The following is a 23,837-nucleotide window of genomic DNA, read 5'->3' on the forward strand; positions in this document are numbered from 1 at the left end:
AGTGAAAGATTGTGTTTCCCAAAAGATTCTATTTCCCCCCGCGGCGAGGCCACGCCCCCTTCTATGACGTGATGCGTCTGTATCTGTTCTATAGCACTTTGTTCTGACACAATCTGATGAAAAAGCAAATTGTTCACGTTTTTTTTAAAGTGGATTATTCATAATGTGGCTTAGTTCCTCAGCATTGATATTTGACATTTTATAATGAGAACCTATGGCTGTAAGAATTAAATAGTAAGGCTGGGACAAAGGGCTGCAATAACAAGTGTGAAATATACTTGTTTGGAGGCATTTTTATCCTGCACTTTGTTTCCCAGTAACAGTTACACAGCACTTTGTTACATTTTGTGTTAAAGAGGGGGTATCCTGCTTTTTTCAGTCCCATAGCACCAGTCTATATCTCACTACAATGATGACAAACCTTCTGTTGGTCTGTAAATGCAGTAAATCAGAATAACTGCCTTGTATAAAATGTCTCTCTCAAAATGGCTGTAGTGAATGTCTTGAAATAGGCCTCTGTCTCTTTAAGAACCTCTGAGCCTTTAGACACGCCCCCTCCACACGCTGTCTGTGGCATCAGTGGGGAGGGGGTTCTGCTGAGGAGCAGTGGTTGGTTACTCGGCTGGTGACCAAAGCTCGGAGGCGTCTCCAGGAGGTGGGGGCGTTCCTAGGAGGACTCAGGCAAACCTATCCCTAAAATGGCCGCCATCAGAGTCTTTACAGATTACTCAGAAATACGTGAATGTGCCAAGGCAACACTTCAGCCATGTTTTTAATGAGGGAGTGACAGAATAACATGATGGAAAGCTGGAAAAAGTCCATTTTGCAGAATACCCCCCTTTAAGGTACCGCATTTTCCGGACTACAAGTCGCTCCGGGGTATAAGACACACCAACCAAAAAATGCCTAATGAAGAAAAGGACAACAGGCTGAATAGGTGTACGATATGCTAACGTAACACATTGATGGTTAGCTACATGAAGCATAAACAACAAACTAAACAGGAGCCTGGTTTGTTTAAGTCACATAAACAGTTCAGAAAACTATAGCATAAAGAACATACCAAACTCTCCATCTCACTCCAAATCACTACAACCTCTCCCGGCAGCACGTTTTTCAAGCTCTCATTTTAGCCCGTGATCAGGGTAAAAAGTGCAACGTATTGTCCGGAAAACACGGTAAACATATTACTTATTGCTCCTACCTTATCGCGATACGTATCGGATCGTGACATGTGTGTCGTCCCTGCCCTGGAGCTGGTGAGGGCTTTGACTGGGGCTCCTCTTGCTGCCAAATTTTGTGCTCAAAAGGGCTTTAACCTCTTAACCCCCCGCCTTTACATCTTCGTCACACATTTTGCCATTTTCTTCATCACATTATTGTCAGTTTTTGTTAGTTTTTTGTCTCTTTTTTTCTTCATTTTTTTGTCATTGTTTGTTACTGTTTTGTCATTTTTTTTGTCTTTTTTTCTTCGCATTTTTGTTACTTTATTGGCATTTTTTTTCATGACTTTTTGCCTTTTTTCATCACATTTTTGTAATTTTTTTGTAATTTTTTTCTTTGCATTTTTTTCACTTTCTTGGCATTTTTTTCATGACATTTTGCCATTTTCTTCATCACATTATTATCAGTTTTTGTTAGTTTTTTGTCTCTTTTTTTTCTTCATTTTTGTCATTGTTTGTTACTGTTTTGTCATTTTTTTGCCTTTTTTTCATCACATTTTTGTCATTTTTTTGTCATTTTTTCTACACATTTTTGTGACTTTATTGGCATTTTTTTTCCTGACTTTTTGCTTTTTTTCCATCACATTTTTGTCATTTTTTTGGTCATTTTTTCTTCGCATTTTTGTATATTTTTTCTTGTTTTTTCGTTACTTTTTTGTGACTTTTTCATCCTTGTTTTCGTCGTCGTCTTGTCGCTATTTTGACACATCTTCCAAGAACCTTTTAGATTTGGTTGGAGTCGAGCTGTAGAAAATGTGCAGGTGGGGGTTAAGAGGTGAAAAATCTGGATAACTATTTTGGGTGTTCACAATTGGAAAGCTCTGTGATGTTGCGCTCAGCCCTGTAGCTCGTCTCGTCTGCTTTGTCTCTGAGGAGGGTTCACGTCCCGGGACAGATCAGGTGAAAGGGGTGCATGAGGGTTGCTATGGTTACAGCCTCTTTGGGACCAGCCCCTCCAATCAGACTGTAGTGACACAAACGTAATCAACTGGAAACGCCATCAGGTCACATGATCATCACGAAGGCGGTCTGGGAATGAACGTGGAGGGAAAGTATCTGTGAAGCGGATGGACTGTACAACAGATCGCATAAAAATATTGTATCGCAATATTTGGTGATGCAATATCTGTTTCATAAGAAGCCACGATATATATCCCCCAATTCCCTGAAGTCTAAGGGTGTATTCAGACTGTTAGAGGATAACATTAAATCGTTGTTTATCATTCTGGGTCAGGCTGTACAGTCGGACTGTCTCTGTCAGAGCCTTGACTGTGGGGCTCAGACTCTTGTGTATCAGTCTGACGCTCTGAGAGGGGATTTGGATGGATGGATGGATAAACTTTATAGTTTTGTTTCTTATAGTAAGACAGAAGGTTTAGTTTACCTGCTTGACTAGTTTCGATCACTTCCTGTGATCTTCCTCAGAAGCGACACCTGGTGGTGGAGGTGTCGTGTCGTAGGCAGCGCACATGGCCTTCTCCAGGACGGCGTCCCAAGTGTGGGATAAGGTGTGGCTCTCTCGTCCCGGTTCATAGATGTTGTTGCACGTTTCCTGATCTCGATGGCTTCTCTGATCCAGCGGTGATACTTGTTACTTTCGGCACGGATGACCCTGACATTGTCCCAAGTGTCGCTTCTGAGGAAAATCACAGGAAGTGATTGAAACTAGTCAAGCTGGTAAACTAAACCTTCTGTCCTACTATAAGAAACAAAACTGTAATAGACTTAACCTAAGAAGACAGTATGAACCTTCTACAAAGATAAACTTTATTGTCCTTAATGAGGAAATTTGTCTTGGGCTCATTTCCCGCAGCTGTCACTCATACAGTACAACCATTCATATAAAACAATTCAGTAAGTCAGTGCAGCCAGTACATCAAAATAAAACAATTGAGTTCATCTCAGTTCTGACGCCTCTTCACCTGCTCTTTATCCTTCAGTTTGTTTAAAAGAGACTCAGAGTTGGGGAGAAATGAGAGCTTGTATCTGTTGTTCTTGAAACTGTGAGCTCTGTACCGTCTTCCTGAAGGGAGAATTTCATCTTCACCGTTCACAAAATGTGATGGATTCTCAGTGATTTTCTGAGCTTGGATGAGGACAGTGCTTTCCAATAGGGCTGTGCAATTAATCGAAATTCGATTACGATTTCGATTATTACACTAGACGATATCACAAAAATAGCATCATCGAGAACAAGCGATTACTAAGGATGCCCTCCCGCTCGTCCTGCGCGGTTTGTGTGATGCGTCTGATCAGCTGAAACACCAGCTTGACAGAACTGTAAATAATATCGTACTAATATTTTTTATACCTAACTCTTAGATAACGCCGCTGTTAAGAGCTCACCTTGTGCTGAAAGGAGAACAGCTGTTTAGAAGCCTCGATCCTTTGCTCAGACACTGGTTTTGTTTAGTAGAAAAGTCTAAAACTCTTCTTCAGGAGCAGATCAAGGAGCTCAAACAAACTCTTATTACTTGATGATTGTTTCTGTTCCCTTCACATTTCACTAAAGGCTCAGGCTTTGGTTTGACATGAAAACATCAGCGCTGTGTGATGATGTCATCAGGCCGCGCGGCTCTGTTGGACAGGTGTGAGGGCTGGCCAGCAGGGGGCAGGTATCTCTTATAAGATTAGTTTAGAAACGTGAACATATAAAAAAAAAAAAAGCTTTTATTGTCCAAAGAAAATGTATTCCATAGTTGTTTTTTAAAATAATAATAAAAATGAATAAATAAAATAAAGTTGTTTTTTTAAGGCAACAAATAATCGTTTGAATAATCGCGATTTCAATTATTACTAAAATAATCGTGATTTTTATTTTTTCTATAATCGAGCAGCCCTACTTTCCAAGGTGTCTTTCAAAGACAAAAAAATGACAAAAAATGTGACCAAAAAGTGAGAAAACATTGACAAAAAAGTGACGAAAAATTTATGAAAAAGAGGCAAAAATATCACAAGAAATTGACAAAAAATGGACGAAAAAATGACAAAAATGTGACACAAATGTGATAAAAATGTGATACAAAATGACAAAAAATGTGATAAAAATGTGACAAAAAAAATACAACAATTTGATAAAAATTTGATAAAAAATTGATAAAAATTGATAAAAATTGACAAAAAAGTGACGAAAAATTCATGAAAAAGTGGCAAAAATGTCACAAGAAATTGACAAAAATGTGACAAAAATGTGATTAAAAAATGACAAAAAAAAGACAAAAAATGTGACAAAAAAGTTACAAAAATGAGTTGAATACCCAACAAAAAAATGATGAAAAAAAATCTGATGACGTGAGGAAAAAGATCCTCTCGGTTCAGGCGGGAGTTAAGAGGTTAAAAATGCTTATAATACGAGATTAATTCATGAAGGATAAAAACAGCTCATGACGGATTTTTTTATAAACCCGGCCGTCAAAATGAAAGAGAAATTCTCCCTAGCACGTTTTTCAAGCTCTCATTTGCAAACTCCCTCTAGCTGCGGCTCTAGCTTTTAGCCCGTGATTAGCTTTGTTTTCCTAACCCCCCCCTCTCTTGTGTGTTGCAGATGGAGTCTCCGGCCTCCACGCCCGCGCCCCCTCCGCTCCACCTGCTGGCGGCGGTGGGGAACAGCGAGATCTCGTCCCCCTGTGAGCAGATCATGGTCCGCACGCGCTCGGTGGCGGTGAACACGGCGGACGCCTCGCTGGGCACGGAGCCCGAGTGTCTGGGCCCCTGTGAGCCGGGCACCAGCGTCAACCTGGAGGGCATCGTGTGGCAGGAGACGGAGGACGGTGAGTCTTAAAGGCAGTGTGTCTTAAAGGCAGTGTGTCTTAAAGGCAGTGTGTCTTAAAGGCAGTGTGTCTTAAAGGCAGTGTGTCTTAAAGGCAGTGTGTCTTAAAGGCAGTGTGTCTTAAAGGCAGTGTGTCTTAAAGGCAGTGTGTCTTAAAGGCAGTGTGTCTTAAAGGCAGTGTGTCTTAAAGGCAGTGTGTTAAAACCTCTTAACCCCACGCCTTCACCAGGTACATGTTCTCCAGCTTTACCCGAATCTAAAAGCTCAGTAACGCCTCATCTGAAAGACCTACGAAGCTGATGTAGAAGGATCTTTTTTCATGCATTGTTGCCGCATTTTGTCACACGTTTTTTGTCACTTATTCATCACTTTTTCGTCACTATTTCCTCACTTTTTCATCACTATTTCCTCACTTTTTCATCACTATTTCCTCACTTTTTCATCACTATTTCCTCACTTTTTCATCACTATTTCCTCACTTTTTCGTCACTATTTCCTCACTTTTTCATCACTATTTCCTCACTTTTTCGTCACTATTTCCTCACTTTTTCGTCACTATTTCCTCACTTTTTCGTCACTATTTCCTCACTTTTTCGTCACTATTTCCTCACTTTTTCATCACTATTTCATCACTTTTTCATCACTATTTCCTCACTTTTTCATCACTATTTCCTCACTTTTTCATCACTATTTCCTCACTTTTTCATCACTATTTCATCACTTTTTCATCACTATTTCCTCACTTTTTCGTCACTATTTCCTCACTTTTTCATCACTATTTCCTCACTTTTTCATCACTATTTCATCACTTTTTCATCACTATTTCCTCACTTTTTCGTCACTATTTCCTCACTTTTTCATCACTATTTCCTCACTTTTTCATCACTATTTCCTCACTTTTTCATCACTATTTCCTCACTTTTTCATCACTATTTCCTCACTTTTTCATCACTATTTCCTCACTTTTTCATCACTATTTCCTCACTTTTTCATCACTATTTCCTCACTTTTTCGTCACTATTTCCTCACTTTTTCCTCACTATTTCTTCACTTTTTCCTCACTATTTCCTCACTTTTTCCTCACTATTTCTTCACTTTTTCCTCACTCCTCACTTTTTCATCACTATTTCCTCACTTTTTCATCACTATTTCCTCACTTTTTCGTCACTATTTCCTCACTTTTTCGTCACTATTTCCTCACTTTTTCATCACTATTTCATCACTTTTTCATCACTATTTCCTCACTTTTTCATCACTATTTCCTCACTTTTTCATCACTATTTCCTCACTTTTTCATCACTATTTCATCACTTTTTCATCACTATTTCCTCACTTTTTCGTCACTATTTCCTCACTTTTTCATCACTATTTCCTCACTTTTTCATCACTATTTCCTCACTTTTTCATCACTATTTCCTCACTTTTTCATCACTATTTCCTCACTTTTTCATCACTATTTCCTCACTTTTTCATCACTATTTCCTCACTTTTTCATCACTATTTCCTCACTTTTTCGTCACTATTTCCTCACTTTTTCCTCACTATTTCTTCACTTTTTCCTCACTATTTCCTCACTTTTTCCTCACTATTTCTTCACTTTTTCCTCACTATTTCCTCACTTTTTCATCACTATTTCCTCACTTTTTCATCACTATTTCCTCACTTTTTCGTCACTATTTCCTCACTTTTTCATCACTATTTCCTCACTTTTTCCTCACTATTTCTTCACTTTTTCATCACTATTTCCTCACTTTTTCATCACTATTTCTTCACTTTTTCATCACTATTTCCTCACTTTTTCGTCACTATTTCCTCACTTTTTCGTCACTATTTCCTCACTTTTTCATCACTATTTCCTCACTTTTTCATCACTATTTCCTCACTTTTTCATCACTATTTCCTCACTTTTTCATCACTATTTCTTCACTTTTTCATCACTATTTCCTCACTTTTTCGTCACTATTTCCTCACTTTTTCATCACTATTTCCTCACTTTTTCATCACTATTTCCTCACTTTTTCATCACTATTTCCTCACTTTTTCATCACTATTTCTTCACTTTTTCATCACTATTTCCTCACTTTTTCGTCACTATTTCCTCACTTTTTCGTCACTTTATCAACACTTTTTCGTCACGGTTTCATCACTTTTTCGTCACCTTTTTGTAACTTTTTCATCCTGTCTTTCATCTCGTTTTTGACACTTTTTTTCCAAGAAGCTTTTAGATTTGGTTAAAGACAAACTGGAGAAAATGTGCCCAACTTTTTGGAGGTTTTTACCATGTTACCAAGTGGTTCTTTCACCAAAAACATACCTGGATCTGTGTCTCTATACTGAAGTATAGAGGGGCAAGAGAGGGGCCAGAGAGGGGCCGGAGAGGGGCAAAAGAGGGGCAAAAGAGGGGCAAAAGAGGGGCCAGAGAGGGACCAGAGAGGGGCCAGAGAGGGGCAAAAGAGGGGCAAAAGAGGGGCCAGAGAGGGGTCAGAGTGGGGCCAGAGAGGGGCAAAAGAGGGGCAAAAGAGGGGCAAAAGAGGGGCCAGATAGGGGCAAAAGAGGGGCAAAAGAGGGGCAAGAGAGGGGCCGGAGAGGGGCAAGAGAGGGGCAAGAGAGGGGCCGGAGAGGGGCCGGAGAGGGGCAAGAGAGGGGCAAGAGAGGGGCAAGAGAGGGGCAGGAGAGGGGCAGGAGAGGGGCAAAAGAGGGGCAAAAGAGGGGCCAGATAGGGGCAAAAGAGGGGCAAAAGAGGGGCAAGAGAGGGGCCGGAGAGGGGCAAGAGAGGGGCAAGAGAGGGGCAGGAGAGGGGCCGGAGAGGGGCCAGAGAGGGGCCAGAGAGGGGCCAGAGAGGGGCCAGAGAGGGGCCAGAGAGGGGCCAGAGAGGGGCCAGAGAGGGGCCAGGGAGGGGCCAGGGAGGGGCCAGGGAGGGGCCAGAGAGGGGCCTAGAGAGAGGCAACAAAGTGTTAAGCAGTGACAAAGCTGTGTTTGACTTTACCAAATACTTACAAAAAGACAAAAATACTCCCCCTTTAAATTCAGTCACAGTTCAACAAACTCTTTGCTAACATCCCAGTTCTTTATCGGTACGAGAAGAACATTTCACAACTTCGCGGGAGCAAGGTTCAGCCGGTGTTTGTGAATGGACTGTTTAATCATTGTCACACATTGACCATGACTAAGCTGTCTGACTTCCTGTCCTCAACAAACCATCACTCACTGAAAAGGTTTAGATCAGGTGCTCAAGTTATAAGCCACCGTATTACAGGGCAAGGCCAGTTTACACGTTCTTTTGAGACATTATTAAAGAAAAAATAACTAAAAGTCTCCGGTACCTTCAGATTCCTGCTCTATGTTGACCAAAACTCAAGGATGTTTGTTAGTCTTTGAGCCACATCTAATTGAAACATCTTCACAGCAGGTTTTTGATTAGATATGAGGCAGATTTTCACAAAACAAGCAGCGTTTTGCAGCTTCTGATCCAGAGAAGGCTTTTATTGAGTCCCATATGGCTGACAGTTTGAAAGAGCCTCGTGTTTTAATTGGTAAACATTTTTAGTCAATAAACAAGACAAAATTATTTGACTAAAACAAAAACTAAATCAAAATGATCACAGCATCCTTGCCTAGGGTTGGGCGATGTTCCCTTAATTGGCCGTTGACGATGTTTACAGTGAACCATCGTGATGGACAATGATATTGTCCATTTGTCATTATAAGCATTTTTTAAAGACATTTACATAGCCCATATAGAAGCTGCATATTTTTTATGTTAGGGAAAATGTGACATTGCAGGATAAATGGATCTAAACTAAACATGATCTGAACACATTCATGGAACACGAATTTTGCAACAGAAATGTGTAACTCGTGCGTAAAGTCTGAGAGGAGAACGACTTAGACATATAGGCTCATTTTCATCCGTCATTCCATGGCAGGTTGATGTCATGACAGACGGACAAACACAGGCACAAACATACAGAGAAACACCATCACAGAGACATAAAGAGACAGTGAAGGATGAATGACAACATTAAATATGTAAAAAGTAGGTACATGTTCACAGATAAAAGATCAGAAAGGGACAAAACACAAAACACCACAATCTTCCACACAGCAAGACATTCATCAGTGGTGACTCTAGACCATGTTGTGTTCACATGTCTGATTGTCCAAAAGCCACTTCTTCACAGAGTTTCTAAAAGTGTGGAGTGAGGTCAGGTTCCTCAGTTCAGTTGGGATCAAGCTGCTCGTACTGAGGAGGCAGATTGTCCAAAAGAAGTCTTTCTAAATGGAATTTTACAGTCTCCTCTGCTTGATGAGCGTGTATCATTGGATGAACAATATCCCTCTGTCCCTTCGCCTTTCCTGTCAGTGTAGTATTTACTCTCCAAGACGATTAATAAGTTTAAAAATCGCAACTTGCTGCGACACCTGCAGTTGCGCTTGTGGCCTCTAGGGGGAAGAGTTACTTAGTGCTGCTTTAATGTGCGATTCATCTTCTCAAAATCATCTTGGGCCTAGAGGTTAAAAGCTTGAGGACTGGGCCCCTCCCCTGTAAGACCAAGCGCCGAACCTGGGGAGACAGAGCCTTCTCCATCGCCGCCCCCACACTCTGGAACTCACTGCCCGTTCTGACCCCCCTCCACCTTCAAGAGAGAACTCAAAAACCCACCTCTTTAAAAAGGCTTTGAATGTCGAGTAACTGCCCTCTGTTTCAATGCGCTCATTTTATGTGTGATTTTATTCTTGTTTTTTGTAAAGCGTCTTTGAGTGTCTTGAAAAGCGCTATAAAATAAAATGTACTTCGATTACGATTTCGATTACAACAGTAAACGATTACAAAATTAGCATAATCACAAAAAATCGATTATAATTTTTTTTTAAAATTTTTAATTTTTGGATTTTTGTCACTTTTTTGATGGATTTTCGTCTTTTTTCTGCTGGATTTTTGTCATTTTTTTGATGGATTTTCGTCTTTTTTCTGCTGGATTTTTGTCATTTTTTTGCTGGATTTTTGTCTTTTTTTTTGATGGATTTTTGTTATTTTTTTTGATGGATTTTTGTCTTTTTTCTGCTGGATTTTTGTCACTTTTTTGCTGGATTTTCGTCTTTTTTCTGCTGGATTTTTGTCACTTTTTTGCTGGATTTTTGTCACTTTTTTGCTGGATTTTTGTCACTTTTTTGATGGATTTTTGTCACTTTTTTGCTGGATTTTTGTCACTTTTTACTGAATTTTTGTCACTTTTTGATGGATTTTTGTCACTTTTTTGCTGGATTTATGTCACTTTTTACTGAATTTTTGTCACTTTTTGATGGATTTTTGTCACTTTTTTGCTGGATTTTTGTCACTTTTTTGATGGATTTTCGTCTTTTTTCTGCTGGATTTTTGTCCCTTTTTTGATGGATTTTTGTCACTTTTTTTATGGATTTTTGTCACTTTTTTTCTGGATTTTTGTCTTTTTTTTATGGATTTTTGTCATTTTTTTCTGGATTTTTGTCACTTTTTTGATGGATTTTTTAAAGGCAACAAATAATTGTTTGAATAATCGTGATTTCAATTATGACAAAAATAATCGTGATTATTATTTTTTCAATAATCGAGCAGCCCTAAAATGTACTGACATGTTTCTCTTGGTTTTGCGCAGGTATGTTGGTGGTGAACGTCACCTGGAGGAACAAAACGTATGTGGGGACTCTTCTGGACTGCACCCGACACGACTGGGCCCCCCCCAGGTACAAACACTTTCATATTCATGGATATTTTACTGTTATAAATCTTACAACTGTGTATTTTGCATGAGGCGTAGTAAATGTAAAATGTGAAGTCGTTTCCAAGGTCGCAGCAAAGCCAAATAAAGGTGATTCAACGCTTCTAATCCGCGGCGTCTCCTCCAGGTTTTGCGACTCTCCCACCAGCGACGTGGAGATGCGCACGGGCCGCGGCCGGGGCAAACGGATGCGTCCCGGCAGCAACACGCCCCTCAACGACAACAGCAACTCCTCGGACAGCAAGGCCAGCGGGAACAGCAAGACCAGGGGGGCGGCGGCCAACAGCAAGGGCCGGCGAGGCAGCCAGACGCCGGGGGTGGAGGACGCCAAGGCCAGCCCCTCGGCCGCCAAGAGGAAAACCAAGCCCGCCTCGGACATGGAGCCCACGTCCAGCTCCGAGGACACCAAGGCGTCCAAGCGCATGAGGACCAACTCCCAGGGTCAGTCCGGGATAGAGATTAGACCGGAATGTCAGAGGCCTGTTCTGTGTTAGGGGAAGCTGAGAAATGTGTCGCAATGTGATGCAAATGTGCAATAATGCTTTTAAAAAACCCTGAAAGTGCTTTAACCCCTTAACTCCCACCTGAACCTGAACCCCAGTCCGAAAGCTTCTGGAAAAAAGGTGTGAAAATAGCGACAGAACTGAGACGAGAATGAGAGGAAATGAGATGGAAATGTGACAAAAAAGTGACGAAAAATTGAGAAAAAATGACTACAAATTTGACCAAAATCAAACAAAAATTTGACAAAAAAATAACAAAAATGTGATAAAAAAATGACAAAAATGTGATAAAAATGTGACAAAAAAATTACAAAAATGTGATAAAAATGTGACAAAAAAATGACAAAAATGTGATAAAAACTTGACAAAAATGTGATAAAAATGTGACAAAAAAATGACAAAAATGTGCCAAAAAATGACAAAAATGTGATAAAAACTTGACAAAAAAACAATGAAAAAATGACCAAAAAAATGACAGATAATGACGAATGTGACGAAAAAATGACAAAAAATTTGACCAAAAACAAATAAAAATGTGACAAAAAATGACAAAAATGTGATAAAAATGTGACAAAAAAATGACAAAAATGTGATAAAAACTTGACAAAAAAACAATGAAAAAATGACCAAAAAAAATGACAGATGACAAAAATTAAACAAAAATGTGACGAAAAAATGACAAAAAATTTGACCAAAAACAAATAAAAATGTGACAAAAAAAATGACAGAAAGTGACAAAAAATTACGAAAAATTAGTTGAAAACCCCCCCAAAAAATGATAGAAAAATCTGATGACGTGAGGAAAAAAGATCCATTTAGATGAGTTTTGTAGATCTTAGCTTTCAACTGAGGCGTTACACTGACCTACAGGATTTGGGTAAAGCTGAACTGGAGAAAATGCTCTCGGTTCAGCCGGGAGTTAAGAGTTTAAAGAGACAGAGGCCGATTTCAAGACATTCACTGCAGCCATTTTGAGAGAGACATTTTATACAAGGCAGTTATTCTAATTTACTGCATTGACAGACCAACAGAAGGTTTGTCATCATTGTTGTGTGATATAGACTGGTGCTATGTGACTGACAAAAGCAGAATAGCATAGAATAAGTGTCTTTGAAATAAATGCTTGTATTTTATTGTATTTCTGAGGTGAAAAGTTACCCGGTGTGGCTTTAAAATCAACTGACAAAGGAAACGTTCTTCCTTGTAGGTAAATCGGAAGCCGTGGACCGGACCTGCCCGTCCCCCGTCCTCATCGACTGCCCCCATCCCAACTGCAATAAGAAATACAAGCACATCAACGGCCTCAAGTACCACCAGGCGCGCGCCCACAACGACCAGGACGTGCGGCTGGACCAGGACGCGGACAGCGAGTACGGCGACGACCCCTCCCTCCACCCCGACGGCGCGTCCTGCAACGGCGCCGCCATCTCCCCGGCGCGCTCCACCACCCCCAAGGGCCGGGGCTTCGACGCGCCGTCCCCGTCCGCCAAGAAGGGGAAGAAGAAGGCGGCGGGGGAGGCGGAGCCCGACGTGACGGACGGCGGCGAGGAGGCCGGGTGTCTGACGGACGACGCCAGCAACGACGGCATGGACGAGCGGAAGGCGAAGAAAACGGCGTCGAAAAGTGACAAGCTGAAAGGGGGGAAACCGGGGCGTCCCGCTTCCGCCGCCTCCACGGCTCCCCCTCAAGGCGCGCCGTCGAACTACAACCTCCAGGCGGCGTCCCCCGCGATGGGCACGGTGGTGCAGTCCGTCCCGAAGAGCCCTCAGCTGAAGAACGCGCAGCCGAAGCCCGCGGTGGACCCGGCCACGAGCCCGGCGCTCGCCAAGGACAAGAAGAAGAAGGAGAAGAAGAAGCGCGAGGGGAAGGAGGGGGACAGTCCCAAAGCCAAACGGCCGGAGGAGGGGAAGAGCCCGTACGCCGAGGACGCCTTGCTCAACGGCTCCTCCGACCCGCACCAGAGCCGGTTAGCGAGCATCAAAGCCGAGGCCGATAAGGTTTATAGTTTTTCGGACAACGCCCCCAGCCCGTCCATAGGCGTGTCGAGCCGCGGCGAGCCGGGGGCGCCGCAGAACCCCGCGCACGCCAACCAGAACGGCGCCGACAACGCCTCGGTCAAAACCGGCAGCCCGGCGTACTCGGACATCTCGGACGCGGGGGAGGACGGCGGCGGCGAGGGCAAGGAGGGCGTGAAAACCGTGAAAACGGAACCGGACCAGGGCGCGAGGGAAGCGGCGAAGAAGACGCTGTTCCCGCCGCAGAACCCCGCCAAAGACCCGCAGTACTACCCCAACTACGAGGCGTACTACTCGCCCAGCTACCCCAACCCCAGCCCGGGGGCGCAGGCCAACCCGCCCGCGCACGTGGAGGGCGTCGTCAAGATCAAGAAGGAGGAGGAGGAGCTGGAGGCGGAGGAGGTGAAGTTGAAAACGGAGCCGCCGGACGAGAGGAAGGTGGATTCAGGGCCTCAGCAGCAACAACAACAACAGCAACAACAACAACAGCAGCAGCAACAACAACAACAGCAGCAGCAGCAGCAACAACAGCAACAGTCTGTGATCCAGCAGCGGCCCAACATGTACGCCCAGCCGCTGTACTACAACCAGTACTACGTGCCCCCGTACTCGTACTCGCCGGAGCAGGCCTACCACGCGCACCTGCTGGCGTCCCAGAGCCCCAACCCGGCCGCCAACCCGGCCGCCTACCGCCAGCAGTACGAGGAGCGGCAGCGGCAGCAGGAGGGCAAGAAGCCGGAGATCAAGCAGGAGGTGAAGGCCACGGTGCCGCCCACGCTGTCCCGGGCGCCCAGCCTGACGGACCTGGGCTCCAAGGCGGCGAAGGGGAAGGAGGGCGGCGGCGGCGGCGGCGAGCAGGGGAAGTCTGTGATCATGAGCAAAGGGGAGGAGCAGCAGCAGACGAAGCAGGCGGGGGCTCAGCAGCAGCAGCAGCAGCAGCAGGAGGGGCTGAAGATGAAGCTGAGCGAAGCAGGGCATCATGGGAAGGAGGAGGGGAAAGCGGGGGCGGAGGCGGGAAGGACGGCGGGGGTGGAGCCGGCGCTGTGGTACAGACAGGTGAGTGGAGCGGGGCGGGGTTTGTTGTTTTTACTCTAGTGGAAGGATTAGAGGTAGTTCCTTAATGCTCTCCCGCCTGAACCGAGAGGATCTTTTTCCTCACGTTATCAGGTTTTTACCATCATTTTTTTTGTTGGGTGTTCTACTCATTTTGTAACTTTTTTCTCACATTTTTGTCTTTTTTTTTCATCAATTTTTTGTCACATTTTTGTCACATTTTTGTCACATTTTTGTCTTTTATTTTATTTATTTTTTTTACTTTTTTTTGGTCAATTTTTTGTACTTTTTTCATCCATTTTTTAGCAATTTTTTCTCACATTTTTGTCATTTTTTTGTCTCATTTTTGTCATTTTTTGGTCATGTTTTTCTCACATTTTTGTCTTTTTTTTGTCAATTTTGTAGCAATTTTTTGTGACATTTTTCTGACATTTTTGCCACTTTTTCATCCATTTCTCGTCACTTTTTTGTCAATGTTTTCTCACTTTTTTGCCATATTTCCATCATTGTTTTCGTCTCAGTTTTGTTACTTTTTCACCCCTTTTTTCCAGAAGCTTTTGGACTAAAGCCAAACTGGAGAAAATGTGCTCGGTTCAGGTGGGAGTTAAGGGGTTAAACACAGGTTGGAATTTGCGTCATTAAAAACATTTTATTGTGGCATTGAAATGGCATTAAAAAGCATTAAAGTATCCGTATAAAGCTAGTGATGGGTCGATACCTCAAAGTATAATTGTGTCACGACTGTATCAGTGTGTTGGTGGGCTTGTAGGCGCCATCTGGTGGGGAAAAAGCGTTGCAGCAGGGAACAAGTGAACTCCACACTGAGCTCATTTATTCTCGTTCAGAAATGTGAACCAAATTGTCAGGATTGAGCAAACCAGCTGAGAGCTCATGACAATAGAAACAATTGAATGAGAATTAATAAGAAGTATTCGTGAATATGAACTGACCATTGCTTGTGACAATAATGCAGCACCAGGCGAGCCCGGCCTTAGCCATCCTTAAACTCCGGTCAATTATTTCCCTACATATACGCAAAAATCACAAAGAGCTAGCGACAGCACTTTTCAGATCCAATCGTTTCAAAGGAGTTCACCCCCCCCCCCACCTGATAACGGAGCTCAATTGTGGAGATCTAGACCCTTGTGCGAAACAAAATGAGCACACTACAAAAAGTAAATATCAAGCATTGGCTTAAATGACTTGAATTGAGGAAATGTATCTTGTTTTGAGCGGTTTTCACTCATTTAGACACTTTTCCTGATCGGACCAAGTTTACTTTGCTTGTTTGAGGACATTTCAGACCAGTTCTAAGGTAAATCTCGCTTTAAATAAGAAAGTAAAATTGCCATTGAGATAAGAGCAATTTTCTTTCCCCATTGGCAAAGAAAATGACCTGAAATAAGGACGAAATGTATCGAAACGAGTCAGAAACATCTCAGAACAAGTGAAATAATCCAGGACAAAAGCCCAACAACTTCTTAACCAGTCAAAACAACTAAAATGTGGGTTATTGTGCTCAAATTGAGATGTTTATACTGATCTAGTTAAATACTTTTTCCAGTGTACAAGGGTTTGGAAAGACCAGGTTAGCACCAGGCATATTTTAGTCTTTTTTTTAAACCTGTTGATGTCAAGTCAAACAACTGAACCATCATAGAGAATCATCTGACTCGAACTCACGACCCCCTGGATATAAACCGGAGCTACGCGAACCGTGTAGTAACTAAACTATGTACTCGGCTGTATCTATGTTTTTGTGTTGCACTTCACTGTGGACGTGAAAAGGAAGAAAACTTATGGCCGGGATTGACTCTTGTGATTCTAAAGTTTGCAGACACAGTGTGATTTTTATTTTTTTTGGTACTTTGTTCCCAGGAGCCCGACTCTCGGCTGTGGCCCTACGTTTACCCAAACAAATACTCGGACGCCCCCAAACCGCAGGACGAGGAGCGGTGGAAGGAGGAGCGCGACAGGAAGGTGAAGGAGGAGCGGCCCAGGGTGAAGGAGGGCGCCCTGAAAGAGGAGCCTAAAGACGGGGAGAGTCGGACGGCGGCCCCCGACGAGCTGCGGCCGTCCGGGAAAGAGCCTCGCGCCCCCCACATGCAGTTCTCCTCGCCCCTGCCCCAGCACCAGTACATGCCCTACATGCACGGCCCCTACTACACCCAGGCCTACGAGCCCAGCCACCCGGGCTACAGGGGCATGCCCTCCGTCATGATGCAGAACTACCCAGGTGAGGCAGAACTACCCAGGTGAGGCCAAGGCGGGTCCATCAGGCCAGTCATCCAAACCTCTGCCTCTGATAGATCCAGTCCTCCTCTAAGCCTCCATCTAGGGCTGCTCGATTATTGAAAAAATAATAATCACGATTATTCAAACGATTATTTGTTGCCTTTAAAAAAATCCATCAAAAAAGTGACAAAAATCCATCAAAAAAAGACAAAAATCCATTAAAAAAAGACAAAAATCCATCAAAAAAGTGACAAAAATCCATCAAAAAAGACAAAAATCCAGCAGAAAAAAGACAAAAAATCATTTAAAAAAAAGACAAAAAATCATCAAAAAAGTGACAAAAATCCAGCAAAAAAGTGACAAAAATCCAGCAAAAAAGTGACAAAAATTCAGCAAAAAAGTGACAAAAATTCAGCAAAAAAGTGACAAAAATCCATCAAAAAAGACAAAAATCCAGCAGAAAAAAGACAAAAAATCATTTAAAAAAAAGACAAAAAATCATCAAAAAAGTGACAAAAATCCAGCAGAAAAAAGACAAAAATCCAGCAAAAAAGTGACAAAAATCCAGCAAAAAAGTGACAAAAATCCAGCAAAAAAGTGACAAAAATCCAGCAAAAAAGTGACAAAAATCCATCAAAAAAGTGACAAAAATCCAGCAAAAAAGGGACAAAAATCCATTAAAAAAAAAAGACAAAAATCCAGCAAAAAATGTGACAAAAATCCATCAAAAAAAGTGACAAAAATCCAGCAAAAAATGTGACAAAAATCCATCAAAAAAGTGACAAAAATCCAGCAAAAAAGTGACAAAAATCCAGCAAAAAAGTGACAAAAATCCAGCAAAAAAGGGACAAAAATCCATAAAAAAAAAAGACAAAAATCCAGCAGAAAAAAGACAAAAATCCAGCAGAAAAAAGACAAAAAATCCAGCAAAAAAGTGACAAAAATCCAGCAAAAAATGTGACAAAAATCCATCAAAAAAGACAAAAATCCAGCAGAAAAAAGACAAAAAATCATCAAAAAAGTGACAAAAATCCAAAAATTAAAAATTAGAAAAATAAAAGTGAAAACAAAAAAAATTGAAACAAAAAAAAAAAAAATTTAAAAAAAAAAGAATTATTATCGTTTTTTTGCGATTATGCTAATTTTGTAATCGTTTACTGTTGTAATCGAAATCGTAATCGAATTATCGATTAATTGCACAGCCCTACCTCCATCATTCACTAACACACTTCTTTCTATGTTAGTGCTTATTGTTTCTCTGTGTAAGCTCGTTCCCCTCCTCATCCTCAAAGCCTCCTCAGACCTGTGTTTTTCTGGTTGTTTGACGCCCCCTGTGGAGAGGGGTAGGGCTGGGTATTTGTTAAACTATACTGGTAAGGCTCTGTGGAGGGCCCGGTTTCCAAGGGCCGGACCCTCCAATCGAAGCAATTGAAGTAAAGCATCACTTTCTACATATGCCAGTGTTGTCCATCATATACACTGGGAAAATGTCCATCTTAAATTAGATAAATGACTTAAAATCGCTTGAATAAAGGAAACACAGCGCAGACGGCGTTAGCATTTAGCCTCTCTCCTCTATAGCTCCAAAACAGGTCAAGATAGACGCAAAATTAAACAATGTGGATTTTCTAAGCGGATAAAAGGGGGGACTATATTGTGAGGCGTAATAATACCAGGAGTAGTTCGAAATCCGCGCAGTAAAGTGAAGATTACTGCAAGGTTTCGAAAACTGACCCCAAATCCGCAAAGACAGGCCTGTGTTTGTGAGCGCGGGAAAACGTGTGTGTCCCGATTGGTCAACGGTGTCAACAATGTCACAACACCGCAGCGCTAGCTTACTGCTACTACGGAGCTTTAACCGGGCTATACTTCTTTCAAATGGAGATAAAAGTTGGCGACAGGAAGAAGCGGGACGTGTTTCAGTGGATTTAATAAGAAAAGGAGACGACATGGAGGAGACGGAGGAGAAAGCGGGGAGGCTAGCCGCCGTTAGCATCGAGGTGAAGCTAAACAGTTCGTCTCCAAACTCAGTAAGAGCCGCTAAACTCTGTTCGTTGTTGGGCTGCTCGATTATTGAAAAAATAATAATCACGATTATTTTTGTCATAATTGAAATCACGATTATTCAAACGATTATTTGTTGCCTTTAAAAAAATCCATCAAAAAAGTGACAAAAATCCAGCAAAAATAGTGACAAAAATCCATTAAAAAAAGACAAAAATCCAGCAGAAAAAGACAAAAATCCATCAAAAAAGTGACAAAAATCCAATAATTAAAAATTAAGAAAAAAAATGTGAAAAAAAAATTGAAAAAAAAAAAAAATTGAAGAAAAAAAAAAAATTTGAAGAAAAAAAAAAAATTGAAAAAAAAAATTATAATCGTTTTTTTGCGATTATGCTAATTTTGTAATCGTTTACTGTTGTAATCGAAATCGTAATTGAATTTCGATTAATTGCACAGCCCTAGTTCGTGGTTGAAATGTAGCTGGAAAAGGTGGTTGTGGTGAACTTTTGGTGATATAAAGTTGTGCTGTTTCGTGTGTGGGGCTGTGGCCATGAAATGAGTCGTTTGTGCCGCTGGTTTAACAGAGAAGTAAAAAAAAGGAGGCGCGGCGGTGTTTTCCTGTCTTTATATCACTCTGTCATTCACATTTGTGTCGGTAAAATCACCCATGCGTCCAAAACCGGGCCTAAAAGTCGCGTAGCGTGAGCTGACCTTTACCCGTCGGTCCGTTTCCAGGCTCGTACCTGCCGCCCGGCTACTCGTTCCCGTACGGCGCGAAGGGCGAGGAGGGGGAGAAGGCTTCGCGCTCCAGCCCCAACGTGAAGCCGTCGGGAGAGGCCAAAGCCCTGGACCTCCTGCAGCAGCACGCCAGCCAGTACAAGAGCAAGTCCCCCTCCATCCAGGACAAGCAGCCGGGACACGAGCGGGACAGGGAGCGGGACAGGGAGAGGGAGGGCGACCGGCAGCCGCGCTCCTCCCCCTCGCAACGAATCATCCCCTCGCATCACCTGGGATACCCCCTGCTGTCGGGACAGTACGAGCTTCCATACGCCTCAGGTCAGTGTTTCAGTCATGGGGCCGCTGCGGTTTGTCTTTATGGGGAATGTAGAGTTGAGTCTATGGTGTTATGCATAATAATATTTGTGTTTGGTGATGCCGATGTAGCAGATTAGCCAATCCGATACCGTGCTGTATTTTCTGAGTAGAATCCGAGCTGTTGCTTATGCTACAGCTAACTAGCTAACTCCAACAGAAGCTTAAGCTCTGAACTCCCGCCTGAACCGAGAGGATCTTTTTCCTCACGTCATCACATTTTTTTTTCCATCATTTTTTTGTTGGGTATTCAAATCATCTTTGTAACTCATTTTTTTGTCACATTTTTGTCATTTTTTCATCAATTTTTAATCACATTTTTGTCATTTTTTAATCACATTTTTGTCAATTTTTGGTCAAATTTTAATCACATTTTTGTCAATTTTTGGTCACATTTTTGTCATTTTTTGTCAATTTTTAATCACATTTTTGTCATTTTTTTGTCATTTTTTTAATCACATTTTTGTCATTTTTTTAATCACATTTTTGTCATTTTTTGTCATTTTTGGGTCAAATTTTCATCACATTTTTGTCCTTTTTTTGTCACATTTTTGTCATTTTTTCATCAATTTTTAATCAAATTTTTGTCAATTTTTTTGTCATTTTTTAATCAATTTTTTATCACATTTTTGTCAATTTTTGGTCAATTTTTTATCACATTTTTGTCAATTTTTGGTCAAATTTTTATCACATTTTTGTCATGTTTGTCATATTTTTGTCACATTTTTGTCAATTTTTTGTCATTTTTTTGTCATTTTTTTGTCATTTTTTGATCACATTTTTGTCATTTTTTTGGTCAAATTTTTATCACATTTTTGTCAATTTTTGGTCAAATTTTTATCACATTTTTGTCCTTTTTTTGTCACATTTTTGTCCTTTTTTCATCAATTTTTTATCACATTTTTGTCATTTTTATGTCATTTTTTAATCACATTTTTGTCATTTTTTTGTCATATTTTTGTCATTTTTTTGTCATTTTTTTGTCATTTTTTTGTCACATTTTGTCAGATTTTTGTCATTTTTTCGTAAATTTTTTGTCAATTTCTTGTGACATTTTTGCCACTTTTTCATCTATTTTTCGTCACTTTTTTGTCACATTTCCATCATTATTTTCGTCTCAGCTCTGTCGCTATTTTCACACCTTTCTTCCAGAAGCTTTTGGACTGGTTTAAAGCCAAACTGGAGAAAACGTGCTCGGTTCAGGCGGGAGTTAATTAAATACTGGCTGTGACGGGTGTGAAAGGACGTGTTTAAGAACGAGTCCGTGAGAAGCAGCTTATGCGCTGAAGGATAAAGTTTCCAGATGGTTTAGACACAGAAGAAGAAACACAAGAGCACATTAAGTCCAGCGTCTAAAGTGTGTGTGTTTCCCTCAGGCCTCTCATCCTCAGCCATCGTCGCCAGTCAGCAGGCGTCTGCTCCGTCCATGTATCCGCCGGCTCGGAGGTGAGAACGGTAAGAAACCCATCCTCAAGCTTCTTTTAACAATAACCACTCAGAAAACAGGCACAAATGTGGAAAAGTACATCCACAGCTTTGTTCCAACACTGCCCTCCAGTGGAAGAGGTGGGTATTGTCTCTGAGATGTTTCATAGTTCGTGAGGGTTCTGTAGACAAGTCTGTGATCTGTATTTAGTTCTACTAGGGCTGCTCGATTATTGAAAAAATAATAATCACGATTATTTTTGTCATAATTGAAATCACGATTATTCAAACGATTATTTGTTGCCTTTAAAAAAATCCATCTAAAAAGTGACAAAAATCCATCAAAAAAAGTGACAAATTTCCATTAAAAAAAATACAAAAATCCATTTAAAAAAAGACAAAAATCCATTTAAAAAAAAGACAAAAATCCATTAAAAAAAAGACAAAAATCCATTAAAAAAAGACAAAAATCCATCAAAAAAATGACAAAAATCCATCAAAAAAGTGACAAAAATCCATCAAAAAAGTGACAAAAATCCATCAAAAAAGTGACAAAAATCCATCAAAAAAATGACAAAAATCCATCAAAAAAGTGACAAAAATCCATCAAAAAAGTGACAAAAATCCAGCAAAAAAGTGACAAAAATCCAGCAAAAAAGTGACAAAAATCCATCAAAAAAATGACAAAAATCCATCAAAAAAGTGACAAAAATCCAGCAAAAAATGACAAAAATCCATCAAAAAAGTGACAAAAATCCATCAAAAAAGTGACAAAAATCCAGCAAAAAAATGACAAAAATCCAGCAAAAAAGTGACAAAAATCCAGCAAAAAAATGACAAAAATCCATCAAAAAAGTGACAAAAATCCATCAAAAAAGTGACAAAAATCCAGCAAAAAAGTGACAAAAATCCAGCAAAAAAGTGACAAAAATCCATCAAAAAAATGACAAAAATCCATCAAAAAAGTGACAAAAATCCATCAAAAAAGTGACAAAAATCCATCAAAAAAGTGACAAAAATCCATCAAAAAAATGACAAAAATCCATCAAAAAAATGACAAAAATCCATCAAAAAAGTGACAAAAATCCATCAAAAAAGTGACAAAAATCCAGCAAAAAAAAGACAAAAATCCATCAAAAAAATGACAAAAATCCATCAAAAAAGTGACAAAAATCCAGCAAAAAAGTGACAAAAATCCATCAAAAAAATGACAAAAATCCATCAAAAAAGTGACAAAAATCCATCAAAAAAGTGACAAAAATCCAGCAAAAAAGTGACAAAAATCCAGCAAAAAAGTGACAAAAATCCATCAAAAAAATGACAAAAATCCATCAAAAAAGTGACAAAAATCCAGCAAAAAATGACAAAAATCCATCAAAAAAGTGACAAAAATCCATCAAAAAAGTGACAAAAATCCAGCAAAAAAATGACAAAAATCCAGCAAAAAAGTGACAAAAATCCAGCAAAAAAATGACAAAAATCCAGCAAAAAAGTGACAAAAATCCATCAAAAAAGTGACAAAAATCCAGCAAAAAAGTGACAAAAATCCAGCAAAAAAGTGACAAAAATCCATCAAAAAAATGACAAAAATCCATCAAAAAAGTGACAAAAATCCATCAAAAAAGTGACAAAAATCCATCAAAAAAGTGACAAAAATCCATCAAAAAAATGACAAAAATCCAGCAAAAAAATGACAAAAATCCATCAAAAAAGTGACAAAAATCCATCAAAAAAGTGACAAAAATCCAGCAAAAAAATGACAAAAATCCAGCAAAAAAATGACAAAAATCCATCAAAAAAGTGACAAAAATCCAGCAAAAAAGTGACAAAAATCCAGCAAAAAAGTGACAAAAATCCAGCAAAAAAGTGACAAAAATCCAATAATTAAAAATTAAGAAAAAAAAAAAGAAAAAAAAAAAGAAAATTGAAGAAAAAAAAAATTAGAATCGATTTTTTGCGATTATGCTAATTTTGTAATCGTTTACTGTTGTAATCGAAATCATAATCGGATTTCGATTAATTGCACAGCCCTAACTGGTACGAACAATGAATCATAACAATAAAAACTGTATGAATGTGAAATAAACTAAACATCCTCCTCTCTCCCCTCGTCTCTTAGGCCCACCTGATTGGCCGACCTCCTGCCCGTCTGTGTCATGTGACTGGCTCACGTGACCTCGGCCCCCGGCGTGCGGCGTAGGTTCGACTCCTCCCGCCCCCCCCCGGGACACTGTGGTCTTTCTGCGCCTCATGAATTCACAAACTGCTTTAAGACTCGAGGCGGGACGTCCTACGACCGCCCGCCGCCGCCCGTCCAGCTCCGGCTCCACAGCGGATCAGACTTTTTCCCTTTTTTTAACAAAGACCCCGGCGCCATCTTTGTTTTTGTTTTTCTGTCTCGAATGAATAAGCTTCACGTTTCCGGGCGTTTCGACCCGAGCGGCGGCGGCGAGGAGGAGGAGGACGGGCGAGGGCGGGCGGAGACCCCCCGGGGAAAGTACATAAATAATAATTTCGGCGAATGAGAAACACTGTGGACGCAGGAGGAAGGAGGGACTGGCCAATCAGCAGCCTCGGTGTTTTCTGAGCGACGTGTAAATATGTACAGCTGAATTATTTGGATGCCGTTTGGATTTTCCTACTCTCTGATTTCGTCTGGTAGCCTCTGTTTTTCTACTGTTGTTGATCTGATATTAAACCTGTAGCTGGTGCCTCCACATCGTGTCTCCGTTTATTACATCGTTTATTAGAGCGTCGA

General features: G+C 40.9%; 1 protein-coding gene across 2 annotated transcripts in view; it reads left to right on the forward strand.

The window, feature by feature from the left end:
- Nucleotides 1–23,345, forward strand: part of LOC306965954 (zinc finger protein 609-like) — a 76,005-nt gene extending 52,660 nt beyond the window's left edge. For both annotated transcript variants that reach the window (XM_079560566.1, XM_079560567.1), the window contains exons 3-10: nt 4,768–4,993; nt 10,629–10,716; nt 10,879–11,192; nt 12,462–14,326; nt 16,202–16,559; nt 19,298–19,618; nt 21,031–21,109; nt 23,199–23,345. In XM_079560566.1, coding sequence (XP_079416692.1) covers nt 4,768–4,993; nt 10,629–10,716; nt 10,879–11,192; nt 12,462–14,326; nt 16,202–16,559; nt 19,298–19,618; nt 21,031–21,104 — 3,246 coding nt within the window. In that variant the 3' untranslated portion in view covers nt 21,105–21,109; nt 23,199–23,345. The remainder of the gene's footprint in view (nt 1–4,767; nt 4,994–10,628; nt 10,717–10,878; nt 11,193–12,461; nt 14,327–16,201; nt 16,560–19,297; nt 19,619–21,030; nt 21,110–23,198) is intronic.
- Nucleotides 23,346–23,837: the final 492 nt, after the last annotated feature.

The sequence above is a fragment of the Gobius niger genome (assembly GCF_951799975.1).
Source record: "Gobius niger genome assembly, chromosome: 7".
Classification (NCBI taxonomy): domain Eukaryota; kingdom Metazoa; phylum Chordata; class Actinopteri; order Gobiiformes; family Gobiidae; genus Gobius; species Gobius niger.